We start from the raw sequence: 16,110 nt of genomic DNA on the forward strand, positions 1-16,110 counted from the left end.
CTGGACTGTAAGGCAAGCCTTGGACATAGAATCCGTGATGTAAAGAAAAGAACTGGATCTTTCAATGACTTTGAAGCTACTGTGCTGCCTTGTTTCTTGTCTTTCTTACTTATAAGAAAAGAAACCTTCTCATACTTAAAGCAGTATTACAGGGATTTACTGCTGCATGTGAATAAACCAAATCCCAGCCTACAAATCCCTTTTCCAGTGCCTGTCACAAAATAGGTTCAATAACAGTCCCCGAGGGCTGGACAGATGGCTCAGAGGTTACATTGGCTGCTCTTCCAGAGGTCCTGAATTCAATTCCCAGCAACCACATGGTGGCTCACAACCATCTATAATGAGATCTGGTGCCCTCTTCTGGCCTGCAGGCAAATATCCAGCAGAACACTGTATATATAATTAAAATAAATCTTAAAAACAAAACAAAACAGTCCCCAGTTTCAGCTCTGTGATTCCCTCAGTGCTGAGGGTTGAACTCAGGACCTTAGGCATGCTAAGCAAGTGCTAAACACTAAGTTAAATGCCCATCCTCCTGTCTGGATTCTTCATCTTTAGTGATAATATACAGAATGTCAATGTAGCTGTATTATTATGGGAATCTAGTAAATTTCTATGTAACTATACAGTGTTATCATTAGAGTCATAAACCTGAAATTTCTACATAATTATAACAGTATTAATGATAATGCATTATAAAATAGTTCTTTCTAACCAAATTAATGGCGACTACTTTTTTCAGGGAAAGAGATCTATTAAACTTGCAAACATCAACCAAGCACCACCATAACAGGTGTTCTGGCAACAACACCACCAACATTTCTATTTTTTTAAACTTTCATTCTACCAAAACAAGACCCTCAAAAGCCATGTGGCAAAACCAAAACAGCCTCCAACACCCAGGAAAGGGTAAAAACCTGTAGTGCCAAGTGCAGCTCATAGCTGGAGAAATGCTCTGGGTGAGAGCACTTGATACCTGATGCTCATGCAGAGGACCCAGGTTCTGCTCCAGCCACCACTGTAGGTGGCTCACAACCACCTGAAAATGCAGTTCCAGGAGACCTGATGCCCTTTCCTGGCGTCAGCAGACACTGCACACATCTGATACACTTAGAGACAAGTAGGCATAGATACATATGTATCAACTAAGTATGTATGTGAGGGTGTCGACTGGGTGTGGTGGTACATGTCTTTAATTGCAGCACTTAGGAGGCAGATCTCTCAGTTCAAGGCCAGTCTGGTTTACAAAGTGAAGTCAAAGTCATCCAGGCCTACATTGTGAGACCCTGTCTCAAAATAATCAAACCAAAAAGGAACTGAAGTTCTGTTGTGCTTTCATAATGACACTCTACCATGCAACCTTTAGATGAATGGAAAACCAAAAAGATATGCTCCCAGAACATAGTGTCTGCAAACACAAACCTCTCCGTCTCACTGTGCTCCCAAAAGAATACTAATTAGCATAATTCTCAGAAGGCTACAGGAAGTTTTTGGAACATGGATTAGCATTTCTTCTGGGTTTGTATGTCATCTTCCAAAAGACTAAATATATGAGATTCTAGAACATTAATCAGTAAAATACAGCAATATTTTTAACATATAGTTTATTATCCAGGATCTGATTTTAAAACTGTAATTACATTGGGAAGGTGGTTGAGAAATGAAAGCAATCATGCCACTTTGACCCCTGAACATCAAGACAATGATATGGATTCAGTGTTATTCAATAAGCAACTGCTGACTGACTAGTAAAGTCAAAACAAAAGCACCTTCGTTAAATTCTGGGTACTGTCACAGGAGTTTAAACTTACTTCTACATTGACAAGCCTCTTTGCTTCAGACCTCCTATGTGTTTCCAGAAGCAGTAACTGTGATGACACACTCAAGCGGCTCCAGCCTAAAGCCTTACCTGACGTGCTGGACAGACGCAGGAGTGTTTGTACTGACTGGTGCAGGGCAAGAGGCAGGCTGCCACTGGCTGCCCCAAGAGGTGGATGAACCAATGGTAATGGGTGAGGTAGCAGGAGATGAATTGCGATTGGCTGAAATGTAGGGACTTGTGGGGTCACTACTTTTACCAAATGAAGCACTGCAAAACAGCACACAGTCACTTTCTTCAGGACATGCTGCTCACCCACCGTTTCCCAGCACCACCTTCCCACCCCGATTGTGCATGTGAAAGAAAGGGAGGCCAGAGAGATGGCATGGCAACCAGGAAGTGGAGAGGTAACTCCAGCCAGAGCTGGGTCTCCAGCAGCAAGCAGGCACTCATCCAAGAGTGAAACAAGCATCACTCTTTGAAGAATGATTTTTTGATCAATCATCCAGAAGAGTAAAGGAGGAGAGGTGGCAGTCAACACGGAAAAACAAGAAAGTAGAATACATGACAAGAGACTCTCATTAGAAGAAAAAACAGCCCCGAGCAAACCCAAGGCCCAAATCATGCACCATGACCACCTACACGAGAGAGAAGTAATGCTGCAAAAGCCAGAAGACCCAAGAAGTGGAGGAGGTCTTAAAAAGTCACAACAAAAAAGTAAAGGAAAGAATGGAACTATATGAGGAAAAAATGGCCGCTGCAGTCATTTAATTAAAAAACGTCTTATGGAGGATTTAAAGCTTTAAGTCTACAAAGTAATAGTGTATGGGCAAAAAAAGGCATGGGGGGTTGTTTGCTCGTTTTCAGCTGAAGATGTAAGGACTATCTCAACTGCAGTGGAACATTACTGGGTTAGAAGTTTGTAAATGCTTTCTGACTGTACCAAACACTAGGGGTGATGATAAAAGGCTGTGAAACCTCTACTAGAAAAGCAGCACTTTACTGAGCTGTATGAGACTTGTTCCTGGCTAAATACAAGACATGATGTAGAAAATTCGAAGACGACCAAGGTTTGGCACAGCTGGGGGATGAGAGATTCCTTCTTGCACTTTCTATTTCAAATGGTGATGGCATACAATTCCTTCTTCTTGGCAGGACCACAAGGCTTTATAAAATCACTCTCAGGTCACAGAAAAGGAGCACTGGCAATCTAAGGCACCAAGCAAGTTGTAGATCTTTTCTCAAAATGTGCTTATGGAACTAAGCACAATTTGCAGCCCTTTCATCTTCTGCTCACTATAACTTTGCCCAAACTACATCAAACCAAAGCCACTCATCCATGTGCTGATAAATTTGGGTCATGAACATCAATAACCTCACCCCCTAATAACTCCACACTTGGAAACTAAATTGAAGTTTTCTTTCTTTTTTTTTTTTTTTTTTGGTTTTTCGAGACAGGGTTTCTCTGTGTAGCTTTGCGCCTTTCCTGGAACTCACTTGGTAGCCCAGGCTGGCCTCGAACTCACAGAGATCCGCCGGCCTCTGCCTCCCGAGTGCTGGGATTAAAGGCGTGCGCCACCACCGCCCGGCTCTGAAGTTTTCTTTTATCCTACCTCTAGGACATTATTCTATTAGAAACGTTTCTTTGATATTGGATTTGATTGTAAGAAATAGTGATATATCTATTCAAGGCCTTTCTCTTTAAGAGAAATGGGAGATACCCTCATAAAGCCCCAAACACCTGATCTGTATAATTGTCAGTGGGCTTGGCTGTAACTCAGTTGGTAGTATGCTTGCCTAGCATACAGGAGGCCCTGGGGTCAATTCCTAGCCTCATAAATGTGTGTGGTGACATATGCCTGTAACCTCAGTACTCAGGAGGTGGAGGCAGGTAGATCAAAATTCCAAGGTTATTTTCAACTACATAGTAAGTTCAAGGCCAGCTGAGAGGCTACATGAGGCCCTGCCTATATAAATAAATACATAAAATAAAATGCCACTGAGATCACTGAGCTGTACCTGTATACTTTCAAAGTCAAGACCTTTCTTAGAATGTACCTGCAGAACTGAAGAATTAAAAGGCAGTGGTATCTATTTCCATTATAGCTTATTTCCTATGTTCCAACATTAACTACCTATCAAGAGCCTTCCTGGTAGGTAGAAATAGTTGTGATCACAAACAGCTAATCTGCTCTCTTAGTCTTGGCCAAAGCCTGTCTCTAAGGTAGCCATCTAGAAAGCCTGGTGACGAAGGCAGGAGGCGGCAGCTGAAGGGTTAAGTGGAAGTGCAGAAAGAATTCAAAGTAAGCAATGAAAAACAGATTCTTCTACATCAGCAGCAAAATCCAAACCAAAATATTACTAAGTGTCTCTTAGAGCTTAATGGTTCTGGCAGAGGTGCTTTGCTTGCTGGCTAGCTTGTGGCAAAGAAAATAATTGCAGGAAAGAATACAGATGAGATCAAAGGAAACCCATGTACCTTCTCTGCACACCAAACTTGCGAGTTTCACATCTTGATGGATCTGAGGGCCATTAAAGTCATAAAAAAACAAAAACAACTCAAGTCCCTAAATTAACAGGCTCAATATGAAATGTCTTAAATCCAACAGAAAACTGTTCCCGTTTCCCACTCCTTACCACCCTGCCATGCCTCCCACCCCCACCCCCAAGTGGAACTGTGATGAAAACTAACCTAGTTTTAGAAAAGGGAAAACCAAGACTAGGCAAGAGTATATAAATTCCATTTTCCCCAGAGATCACTAGATGCTACTTCAGACTGAAATTTTAATGGGGCTGAAAGGATGGAGTGTAAAGTCAGGTCTGTAGTAAGGATTGGAATTGGCTTACTTTAATCCAGTTATTAAGAGAAACAAATCAATGCTAAATTAGTGAAAATGTTGGTCCCCAAATCTAAAAGTCATTCATTTTTGTGGTCCTAATTGGATATAAAAGGCATGCAACCATTACCCATACTCCCATGATCAGAGCCAAGGAAGACCATCTCCCACCCCTCTGCAGTTGGTACCTTTTCAGGTAAGTTGACACGTAAGTGGAGGGAGCAGTTGTCTGTGGGGTTTCACTTCCCTTTGCTTCATCCCTCCACAGCTGCCTGGTGTAGGAGCCACTCCTCACTATATTAGCAGCTGACTCTCTGTAGAGGCAAGAAAGAAAAACCAACAAAGCAATGATTCCTACCACAGGTCTGGACTACAAACAGAGAGAAGAGCCAATGGAAAGCTGTAACATGCTAGAGAAACAGGCACATCTTTCAAGTGATTCTGTTGTCTATACCTGTCTCCTGTACTGGTGTTGGCTTTCTTCTATCAACATGAAAGTCAACTCATTCAACAGGTACCAAATTACACCTCACACCAGAAGCCCCTCATCCTTTTGTGATGAGGAGTCCCTTTTTATTCTCATTCGAAAAGCACCCTGCAATGACCCCAGTGGCAGGCTGCAAAGGAGCTAATGAGAAGGAGAAGAGGAGAGGTGCTGCTAGGTGACTCTTCAGCATTACAAACCAGAAGATACCCAGAAGGGGATGCAGTAGGGGTCTACACTCACACTCAAGAACTTGGGGTCTCTGCTGCAGAGGCTGTACCTACAACAGTCCTTCTTGGGCTTCAACATTCATTTAGATCACTTAGGAAATTCTGGTTCTCATTCCGCAGCTCTGAGCTGCAGCCTGAACTGCAGTTCCAACAGGCTCCCAGCAACAGGCTCCCAGCAACAGGCTCCCAGCAACAGGCTCCCAGCAACAGGCTCCCAGCAACAGGCTCCCAGCAACAGGCTCCCAGCAACAGGCTCCCAACAACAGGCTCTCAAGTGATGCCTGTTGGGAGCAGCATGCCATAAAAAAAAGGGTCTAGATTGGGTTCTGCCTTGAAATGCAGCAATATTTTAAAATCTTCACTATTCATTGTAATTCACTCTTTAGTGAAGAAGGCATTAAATTTTACTTCCTTACACATTAGAAGCTGATCATGTCACATAAACAATCTATTCAATGTTTACTATGTGGTATACAGTACACTAGGCATGGCCAGTGGCTTGAGAAACAGAGCAGAGCCTGCTAGGGTACGAACACTAACTCATACTGGGTAAGGTCAGAGTCCTACAGACAGTAATGTCTAATCTGGAGTTACAATGTAAAGGGTGAAGAACTGACCAAGAGAGAAAGCAAAGGCTGGGAAGTATCTGAGCAGAGGGTCAGGCAATCCATAATGTACTGAGAACGCCATGAGCAAGGCAGAAGAACAGCCAGATCCTGTGCCCAGAGGGGCTGAAAGAAACCATCTTTTGGCACGTACTGTGATTACCTGTTCTCCTTTTCTTCAATGTCACTTGTGCTGCTGAGCCTCCGGGGTGACAGCGTACTAAAATAGTTTTTGTTTTCTCTATCCTATAAAAAATAAAACCATGTAAAATGCAAGAAAGGCTCAAGAGTGACACAGCATAAAACATTCTTGGTAAAAAAGCAGGACTCTCCTAGGCATAGTTGTACATCTGTCATCCCAGCCCTTGGGAAGTAAAAGCAGGAAGATTTTAAGTTCAGGGCTAGCCAGAGCTCCAACAGTGAGACCGCCTCAAATCTCAAGTAGGGAGGAAAAGTGGAACTTATGACAGTTGCATATTCTCCTATCTGGATTCATCCTTACTTCTACTTCGAGTGGCATTACAAAAGGTGAGCTTTCAAAAACGTATTCTTACCTTTCCTTCATAAAAACCCTGTACAGAGGGAAACAATTGTCAAGAGGGAAGTCAGGGCGCTCCAGTGAAGAAAACAGCACAACTCAGACAAAGGGCAGCTTGGAGGGGAGTGACAGGGTCTGAGAAGCCCCAGCAGCTCCACGTGACGCCCTGCATACATCAGTCTCATTTGGTCTCCAGCTACTTTTCCCTTGGCATACAACCTCCCAGTGACACACACAACAGGTAGACTGCAGTTCATCCGATCACTAGAACCCATCCCTTCAAGCTGTCACCAGAAAAGCAAACAGGAAGAGGACTATGATTACAAGGAAGACCCCAGAGAAGAACACTAAGTGAACCCGGTGAAATCTAGAACCAAATTCTTCTTTGATGAATATAATGGTGAACTGCTCGGGAAGTCAGCCTAATCAGATATTTCTATACATGAAAAATAACAGGTTAACATTTTTCTACCAGGCAGGGTAAGATAGTATCCACCCAGAATTCCAGCATTTGGGAGGCTGAGGCTACAGAGCAAGTTCCAGGCCACCCTGTCTTAATTTTTAACAAAGAAACAATAAACCACTAAGTGCTAATGTGTCCAGCTGCATTAAGGTTTAAAGTTCAACTCTGCTTGCAAACATCAAAAGGGTAAGTTTTCCTGATACTGACCCAGAAGAACCATTTGGGCCATGTTCAACGTTCTGAGTCATTGTTTGGCTCTAGGTAAAGTAAGAAAGAAGGAGCATAGAATAAGCCAAAGGCAAAAGCTATTTTTAAGACTTTCTTTTTTGGCTGAGAAAGATACTAGCAAATACATAACTACTTGATGAAACTACTGAAGTGACAAGGCCAACTCATTTCAACAGACACCCAATGCCGGACACCAAAGCCCCTCATCCTTCTGTAATATGAGGAATTACTTCGTTCTCCATTTGAAAAAATCTTCACAGTCTTTGTTCTTCCACAGTCAACTTGGGGACTAGAAAATACTTCCACTTGTTGTCGGGACTGAATTTGCACCAGAGAACCCTGCCTTGGAATGCCCTGCAGACCCCCTCCCCCCTCCCCCACTGCACCTTATCTTTGTCGTCCAGCAAAGCTGAGATCCGAGGGCTTGATGAGGATCGGTAGATGGAGGAGCCTCGATCCCGAACGGCTTCCCTGGAGTTAGCCACTTCACTCAGCATATTGTGACTGCCAGTTTTTCTGAGTCCCAGTCTCCATGAAGAAGGAGATTCGTCTTTGGGCTCTTCTGCCTTGTTGAAAAGACTGGACAACTATGAGGGAAGAAAAAGAAGGGGGAAGTCCTGATGACCTATTGTGATTTTTCCTCTCTGCTTTCCCACTTGACGAAGCTCAGTGGAGCAGCCTATTGTGCTTGCTAGAGGAACAGACCGCTGGCAGGCTTCCTGCCACTGTGCCCACTCACTTGGCAGATGCTAGATGCTCCCTCCCGAGGGCTCTTTCTTCAGAAGCCAGCAGTGAACTCCAATTCTTAGTGCTCCAACCCACAGACATGCTCTGAGAAAGGAAGCCCCTTTGCTGTCCTCGAGAACCAGCACTGTCCAGAAGCACCAGGAGACCGCTCTGGTGATTCATTTTCTTTTGACTTGCTGGTACTTGGAAGTAAGCTCCTTTTCTTCTCTATGTCTCAATGCGCTTATCTGTGAAACTGTGGTAATGAGCTTAATTCTTCCCCTGATACAGTCTGAAGAATCAGGGTGAGCTAATGTATAAATATATGTGGAGGCAGTGTTCTTCCATGTGATAAGCTAATTGTTTCCTTTTATTGAAAGATTTTTTTCTCACATAATATAACCTGATTACAAAATTTCCCTTCTCTCTACTTCTTACAGTTCCTCCTGACCTCCTATCCCCTATGGATCCCCTCCCATTTTATCTGTCACTAGTAAAGGGATAATAATAAAATAAAACATAATAAAACAAAAACTAACACATTAGAATTGGACAAAACAAACAGAAGGAAAAGAGCCCAAGAGAAGGCACAAGAAACAGAGACCCACTGTTCACACACTCAGGAGTCCCATACGACACTAAACTGGAAGCCATAACCTAAGTGTCGAGGACCTAGTGACCACCATGCAGGCCCTGTGCATGCTGCCTCAGTCTCTGTGAGTTCACATGAGCTTTGTTCATGCTGATTTAGAGGGCCTTGTTTCCTTGGTGTCCTCCACCCCCTCTGGCTCTAACACTCTTTCTGCTTCCTCTTCCACAGGAGCTCTGAGGGGAGGGATTTGATGGAGAGATCTCATTTAGGACTGAGTGATCCAAGGTCTCTCATGTGATACGTTAATACTATTGGCAACTCCTCAAAAATCTAACTCTAATATTAAGAAAATAATCTATTTATATTAAGCAGCAATTTCAAAGAGTTTGACATTTTATTGAGCAAGAAATTTTAAAAGATAAAATTTTTAGAGATGAGAAGGTTACCATCTTTCTTATTCTGCCTAGACAGAGCACCTTCCCAAGAAGTCAATAGCTCACCATCACCACAATTGCATTAAAAAGAACATCCAACAGCATTTAGAAGGTAGAGGTAGGTAGACCAAGGTCGCACTCAGCTACACAGTAAGTTTGAGGCCAGCATGGCCTATGGTTACCTAAGACCTGTCTCAAAACCACAGAGAAGGAAAAGAAAGTTTCCAGCGGGATGCAGCTCAGTGGTACTATGCTTGTCTAGCATGTTCAAGACCCTAGGTTCTAGCGTCAGCACTAGAGACAAACACAGCACTTCATGGGCAATTTTACATTGTCATTTTATAAAGCAGGGAAACAGGCTGGAGACATGGGTCAGTGGTAGAGTGCGTACTTAGCATATACAAGCAAGGTTCAGTCCCTAGTGCAGAGAAACAAAGAAAGCAGGGAAACATCACAGGCTAGCATTAGCCCAGAAAGCAGATCAGGGTCTTTAGGATATAACTGGTCCTTCAGATGCCAGGCAACAGTGCCCTTCCTAGGGCCTAGGGACCTTTTTAAAAAATCTTGTGTCTTTCTGCCAAAACCAGGTCATGTTTGTTGGTGAGTAGAGTAAAAGTCACTCATCTCCATCCACCTTCCACTCAGATTTTCTCCTGTTATCAGTCATCTAAATACACACTTATGAGTTCCTTCCTTTTTATAAGCCACTGACACTAATGGGAACTCTTCCTCCTTTCCCAGTATAACTTTAGCATAGAGGACGTATGCGTTTTTGTATTTCCTGAGTTGGAATTGTTCTTTTATAAAACGTAGGCGTGCAGGCACACCTAGAAGTAGTGCTAGTATCTGAGGAGCGAGTAAACGACTGGATAACGAGCAAAGATGGCACGCTATCTAAAGCCTGACTAATGATTCACAATGATGCCTCTAAAAATAAACAGGGCCTGGCTAGACTGTGCTTCATTTCCCCTAAGGTGGCCAATTAAAACCTCTAAGGCCAGCGAGCTTTCCCAATTGCCCATTCCAAAATCTCAGAGCAACTCTGTCTCTCGGCCAGAAGCCTACAGCTTCTGAGAGGCCTACATAAAGTTGTCACGGGAGTGCTGTGGCATTTCAACAAGTCCTTCTTCTTCCATCCTCGCTCGTCATATAGGGCAGCAGCAGCCTTACCCATGAGACTAAACTTTCCATGAGAAGTAGACAAAGCAATTGCCATCAAAACATTTCTGGTCGCTGGGTGTCTTCCTGCCAGTCTACTTTGTATACAGTCATCTTCATCGTCAATAAGAAGAAAACAGCTCAAACACAGAATTTTTTTGGTCTCAGAATACTTTCATCCTGTTATTGTAACACATTTGTAGCCATATTTGTTTGGTATTGGTTTTTCAAGGACTGGTGGGTCAACGTTATGGACAGGATTTTGTGTCCCTCCAAAACTCATACTGAAGTCTTAACCATCACTCCTGCATCTGGACACTGGGCCTCTGAGGAAGTGACAAGGTCGAGTGTGGGCAACAGCGTGGGGCTGCTGCCCTTCTAAGGGAGGGCACCAGCGCTCTTTCCACATGCTAAGACACAGCAAGAACATCCTCAAGCACAAGATATACCTTCCGAGGAGCGGGACTGGCCAGCACACTGTCCTGGGAACTCTCCAGCCTCCAGAACGGTAAGAATAAAATTTCTGTTTTTTAAGTCACAGTTTATGGTGTTTTGGTGTACTAGCCTAAGAGAGGCAAGGATGTACTCCTACTGTTTTGTAAGAATGTGTCTTTGAGGCCTTTGTAAGTGTGTGTTACTGTAGCAGAGTAAAATACACCTCAAATCCATTCCAAAGTACTCACTCTCCTAGCAGAAGAGGCAGAGAAGGTGTTCTGAGCTGGGGCTGGGATCTGCTCCATGATACGACTCTTGCTTTCAGAGTTGGAATGGTTGACAGTGGCTTCTGGCTTTTTATCTGTTATTTAAGACAAGAGAAGCAATAAATATAAATATGGAAATCTTATCTTTGTGTGTATAAATCCCTTTCTATTAAGGAAGAAATGTTCTGTCATTATCAAAGCAGGTTATTAGGACAAGGGATGTCTGAACCCACACTACGACAAACTCTAGCAACTGTGGGTAAAAGAAAATAAACTCAAGGATATCCTTATCTTGGTAGGCTCCAACTTCTGATAAAAAATGTCTCCACATTAGAGAGTGAGTGTGTGTGTGTGTGTGTGTGTGTGTGTGTGTGTGTGTGTGTGTGTGTATTTATATCGTATGTAAAATTCATCATTATAAAGAATCTGTTCAGTTCTGTAGGGAAGTTGGCTGGGAAATGAAAACAGAAAATGCATAAGATAGACTTTGCTTTCTAGGTAATTACAATAAAAAAGAAATAAGACACATTATAATAAAAACCCACAAGATCTTGTGGTTGATTCAGATCAACAGGTGCTGTAGATTTTAAAGAAGGGCGGAGCCTCTGAAAGCTGAGACAATCATTCAAGATTCTCTAAAAAGCTCCAGAGAAAGTGGAAAGACAGACGGATCAGAGGAGGAATGATGTCTCAGTGATCACAATCACACATCTGTTGGTTAGTAAGTGACTGGAGTTACAACAGGACCTAACAGTGGAAAGGATTTCAGAGAGTGTTGATTAAGTTTCAGAACTTTAGTAACGGACTCACATAGCTAGGAGTGGTCCAGCCCAGCAGGGTCAGCAATCAGAAAGCTGTCTGCCTTACATATGGCTGTATGTCAGTTAATAACTAGCACAGAGCCTGTACCTAGTGGCTATGATTCTGGTATTTATGCTCTGAGAACAGATCCAGAGTAAACTTCATGGATCTTGTGATAATAAGCTACATCTAACTGTGTGACACTAGGTTACATATCATATTTGAAGCTCTGTTTTCTAATTAACTAGAGATTTAAAGAATTTTTTATTTATTTATATTTTTTTAATGTATGAGTGTTCTGCATGTATACCTGCATGCCAGAAGAGGGCACCAGATCCCATTATAGATGGTTGTGAGCCATCATGTAGTTGCTGGGAATTGAACTCAGGACCTCTGGAGGTGCAGCCAGTGCTCTTAACTGCTGAGTCATCTCTCCAGCCCCTAACTAGAGATTTTAATTTTTGCTTTAATAGTATTTTTATGAAGATTAGAAATAGTACTTTTAGACTGCATATCTCACTGGCCATAGTAAGCCTCTTTCTGCTTTTAATACTATCATTTCATAGTTATTATAATGATAAGGCATTCTCTAAGTACTAAATGTATCTAAACTCCCAAGAACTCCAGCTTACAAGCCAAATAAAATAGATCGTTACAGTATTGGCTGCCGATGCGTTGTGACTCCCCGAACCCATGGCCTCATGTAGTGCCTTTTTCACATTAACTCTGGGCCTCTGGGCTCGACCAGGTTGCTTGCTACGGCCTCTGAAACATCAGCAATTGAGACACTCAGCCTTGCCCTCTTAACTAATTTCAGAATCCAGCTGCCACGTGAAGAAACCAGGGCAGGCCTGCTGGATGAAAGGAGACCACTTGTCCTGACCATCGGGGCCACCACTTGTCCTGACCATCAGAGCCACCACTGCCTTAAGGAAGAGACAAGCTATCTGCCGGACCCCTTCCCCAGTTGCCAAGCCATAGAATAGCGTTCACATAAAGAGCCTCTGTTTTTTCAGCTCCTTCCCTCCCCCACCCCCACTGAGACAGAGTCTTACGTAACTCAGTGTGATGTCAAACTGGCTATGTAGCAGAGGGTGACCTTGAACTTCTGATCCTTCTGCTTTTACCTTCCAATTGCTAAAATCACAGGAGCGTGCAGCAGGCCAGGTTTTATGCAGTGCTGGGGAGCTAACCCAGGGCCTTGCATAAGCTAGGCAAGCACTCTACAACTGAGCCAAACCCTAGCTCAAGAGTTACTGTTTTAAGCCATTAAGTTTGGAGGTAGTTTATTATGAAGCAACAGAGAATTAATATACAAAATAATTAAGTCAGACAAAAAAAGAGAACATAGAAATTCTAATCAAAATGCTTATATTCACCTCAAAATGTAATTGATATTTTTAATATAATATCAATGTCTAAGACACATGAGAACTCTAATTTTTATGAGGTTGCATCTATGGATTTTTAAAAATGGGAGAAATGCATTCAACAGATATTTGTTCCTGTGATAAACAACATCTAGAAAGGCTTAGGTACAACCCACTTCCGTGCACTCGACCAGCATATTTAATGAACACCTACACACAGAAGGCCATACGGCACACACGAAGATGGAGAAAACATGTAAGAACATTCAAATGCATCCAAAGCTTGTCTATGGGAACAGCAGAATGGGTGAGAAAAGAACAGAGATAGTTTAACTATTAAGAAGCATGGGAAAATTACTATAAAAGAGCTGCAAACAAACAGCTACTAACATCGACAGAGGAAAGAAACCCATGTGTCTGCATGGCCAGGTAATAAAGGTTGATTTGAGCGGAGCTCTGAGACATGAGTAAAATGTCAGTTGGCAAAGGACTCCAGGAATGAGTAGGGGAGTTTGCTAGAACCATCTGGCTTCTGCCCACACCGGGGTACTGAAACTGCTCTCTAGTCACTGGTGACTTCCTAATTGCTGTATCATCCCCGCATGCTCCCATCACACTACTGCTCATCACTGCTGGCTTCTCTGAGGCAGAAATGCACATTCTGGTTTTCCTCAACCTCCTGGTCATATATCGGTGTTTCCCTTACTACCATCACCTCAATTTCAAAACACAGAATGCCCTGAGATTCTTTCTCATGTCTCTTCTTTTCTATAATCTTTGGGAACCTCGTACTTCTCTACGGGTTTTCAAAAATTATTTTATATATCTGCATGTGTATGTGAGCCACATGCCTACCTGGTGCCCACTGAATGAGAAGAGAGCATCCGATCTCCAGAAACTGGAGTTACAGACAGTTGTGAGCTGTTGCCATGAGTTCTGGGAACTGAACTCGGGTCCTCTGCAGGAGTAGCAAGTGCTCTTAACAGCTAAGCTATCTCTCCAGCTCCCCTCTTCTACAGTTCTCATCTTTTATTTCTACACAGAGAATTTCCACTGTCCCCTCCTACTATGAGTTCTTTACCCAGTGAACAGTGCCACTGGCTAGCTATGAAACCTAGTTCACATAATGCCATACAGTGTCAATATCTTACTCTAAAAAGAGAGTGATAATAATGTATGCTCTAAAGAATGGTTGTGGGATTAAGTAAAATTGTTTAAGTGTATTGCAAAGTAAAAAGCACTATAGAGATGTAAAGTTGTATTGTAATTCCAAGAATGAATTATAATCTTTCCTACTAGTGAAGACCACTGATTGCATTTACCTCTCTCACACGACATGCATTTTATTTATATAATGCCTTCTATTCTTTTACTAAGTATAGTCAACAAAACCACTTAATGAATATAATGGTGTTGTACGCTGAAACCTCGAGTATAATACTAAACTCGGTGTTCCCAGAGAAACTGGTAGGTACTGGAGCAGAAGTAAGTGCACAGTGCTATAGAGACAGAAATGGAGTGAAAAGCACAGGGTAGGAAAACACAGAAAGGGGCTTGTATTGGTTGCTATCTTCTAACAAAGGCAACCTAAGGAAGGCAGTTCTAGGATATATAGTCCATTACGGAAGGAAAGGTAGAGTCAGGAGGAGAAGTGGTTGGTCACATCATGACTGCAGTCAGACAAATGCTTGTGCTCAGCTAGCCTTGTCTCTCTCTCTCTCTCTCTCTCTCTCTCTCTCTCTCTCTCTCTCTCTCTCTCTCTCTCTCTCTCTCTCTCTCTCTCTCTCTCTCTCATTTAGCCTGGGATCCCAACCTACGGAATAGTGCCACCCAAATTTATGGGGTGTCTTCCCACCCCAATTATAACCTAATCTAGAAAGTCCTTCACAGACATGACCAGAAATTTGTCTCCAAAGTGATTCTAGATCCCATCAAGTTGACAAGATAACCATCACAGGTCTAGGTTCAAGTACTGAAGACTTAGTCCCTAGTGAGGGACTAAGAGAGATGACTGGATCATAAGGGCCCTGACTTCACTGGTGATAATGCATGACAGACTCGTACTTTGGTGGCATTCTCAGGAGATGGTAGGAGGTAAGCAGGTCACTGGGAGTTGTTGCAGGGTATTTGATCATACTGTGAACCCCGAGATTGCGTTAACTAGATAAAATCAACCATAGGTAGAGAGGCACAAGCAACCGTGACTGGAAACAACCACAGAGTAGGAGGGGGAAGTTGGAAGGTCTAAGAGAGGCACAGGAAGTAGAAGGGAGGAATATCCAGTTGGAGGAGTTTTGTTTTCAGACAGAGTAGGACAGGCTCTCTTTCTGAGACAATGGCTGAGGAAGAAGGTTACTCCGCTGCTTTCTCTGCCTCTCTGAGCTAGCAGGTTTTTACCCCAGCATCTGGCTCCCGAGTCTTTACTGGTAAAATAAAAGGGCAGTGACTTAGTTAAAACAATATTGGTCTCCCTAAGAGGAGGCGGCTGAGGCAGCGTTGGGATGCCAAGGCTCTCCCAGCCCATGGCCTTAGTATCGAGGTGGCTGTGCAGATGCAGTCAGCAGCTGAGGCACTGGTAGGATCAGGTGTAGTCATGGTGCAGCAGATATAAAAACAACAGGGAGTATCTTGATTCTCACCCTTATCTGTCTCTACTTCTGGGATGTTACAATATGAGCATCTCTGTTCTACCACACCTCTCTGACACTATGACATTCTGCTTAATCACAGGCCCTGAAACATGGAGCCAGTTGACTGTGGACTGAAATCTCTAAAACATGAGTCAAAAATAAATCCCCTCTTACATAGTTCCTCTCAGGTACTCATCACTACAATCTGAAAGACATTAATATAGGCTCCAACTCTTCTACCTTCCTGTATCAGAAAAATACTTCACTCTTCTAGACCCTACACTTTCTAAAAGAACCCACTCAACAAGTATTTATGATGGTCTGAAATGAATTAGAAGGCAAAAATACACATCCAAGGCCAGGAATGCTGAGGTCATATTTGAGGAAACCAAGCCAACCAGTTTAGCTACAATATGCTCTTGCCTATGTAGAGCAGTGGAAATGTCTGTTGGAGCTATATCTGAGGCTTTGAAGGCTAGGCTACAGGGTTTGGG

The 16,110-nt window shown here is 43.0% G+C and overlaps 1 protein-coding gene across 7 annotated transcripts in view; it reads right to left on the bottom strand.

Annotated features, from left to right (window-relative positions):
- Positions 1-16,110, bottom strand: part of Ppp1r12b (protein phosphatase 1 regulatory subunit 12B) — a 211,956-nt gene that overhangs the window by 122,708 nt on the left and 73,138 nt on the right. For 5 of the 7 annotated variants that reach the window (XM_052737016.1, XM_052737015.1, XM_052737018.1 and 2 more), the window contains 4 exons: positions 10,798-10,910; positions 7,591-7,791; positions 6,139-6,221; positions 4,845-4,970 (listed from right to left, as the gene is read on the bottom strand). In XM_052737016.1, coding sequence (XP_052592976.1) covers positions 4,845-4,970; positions 6,139-6,221; positions 7,591-7,791; positions 10,798-10,910 — 523 coding nt within the window. Of the gene's footprint in view, positions 1-4,844; positions 4,971-6,138; positions 6,222-7,589; positions 7,792-10,797; positions 10,911-16,110 lie in introns of those variants that run through there. The other 2 variants (XR_008217912.1, XM_052737021.1) reach the window with 2 other exon arrangements.

Source organism: Peromyscus californicus, unplaced genomic scaffold, assembly GCF_007827085.1.
Source record: "Peromyscus californicus insignis strain IS unplaced genomic scaffold, ASM782708v3 Scaffold_14__1_contigs__length_90479793_seg_2, whole genome shotgun sequence".
Lineage (NCBI taxonomy): Eukaryota > Metazoa > Chordata > Mammalia > Rodentia > Cricetidae > Peromyscus > Peromyscus californicus.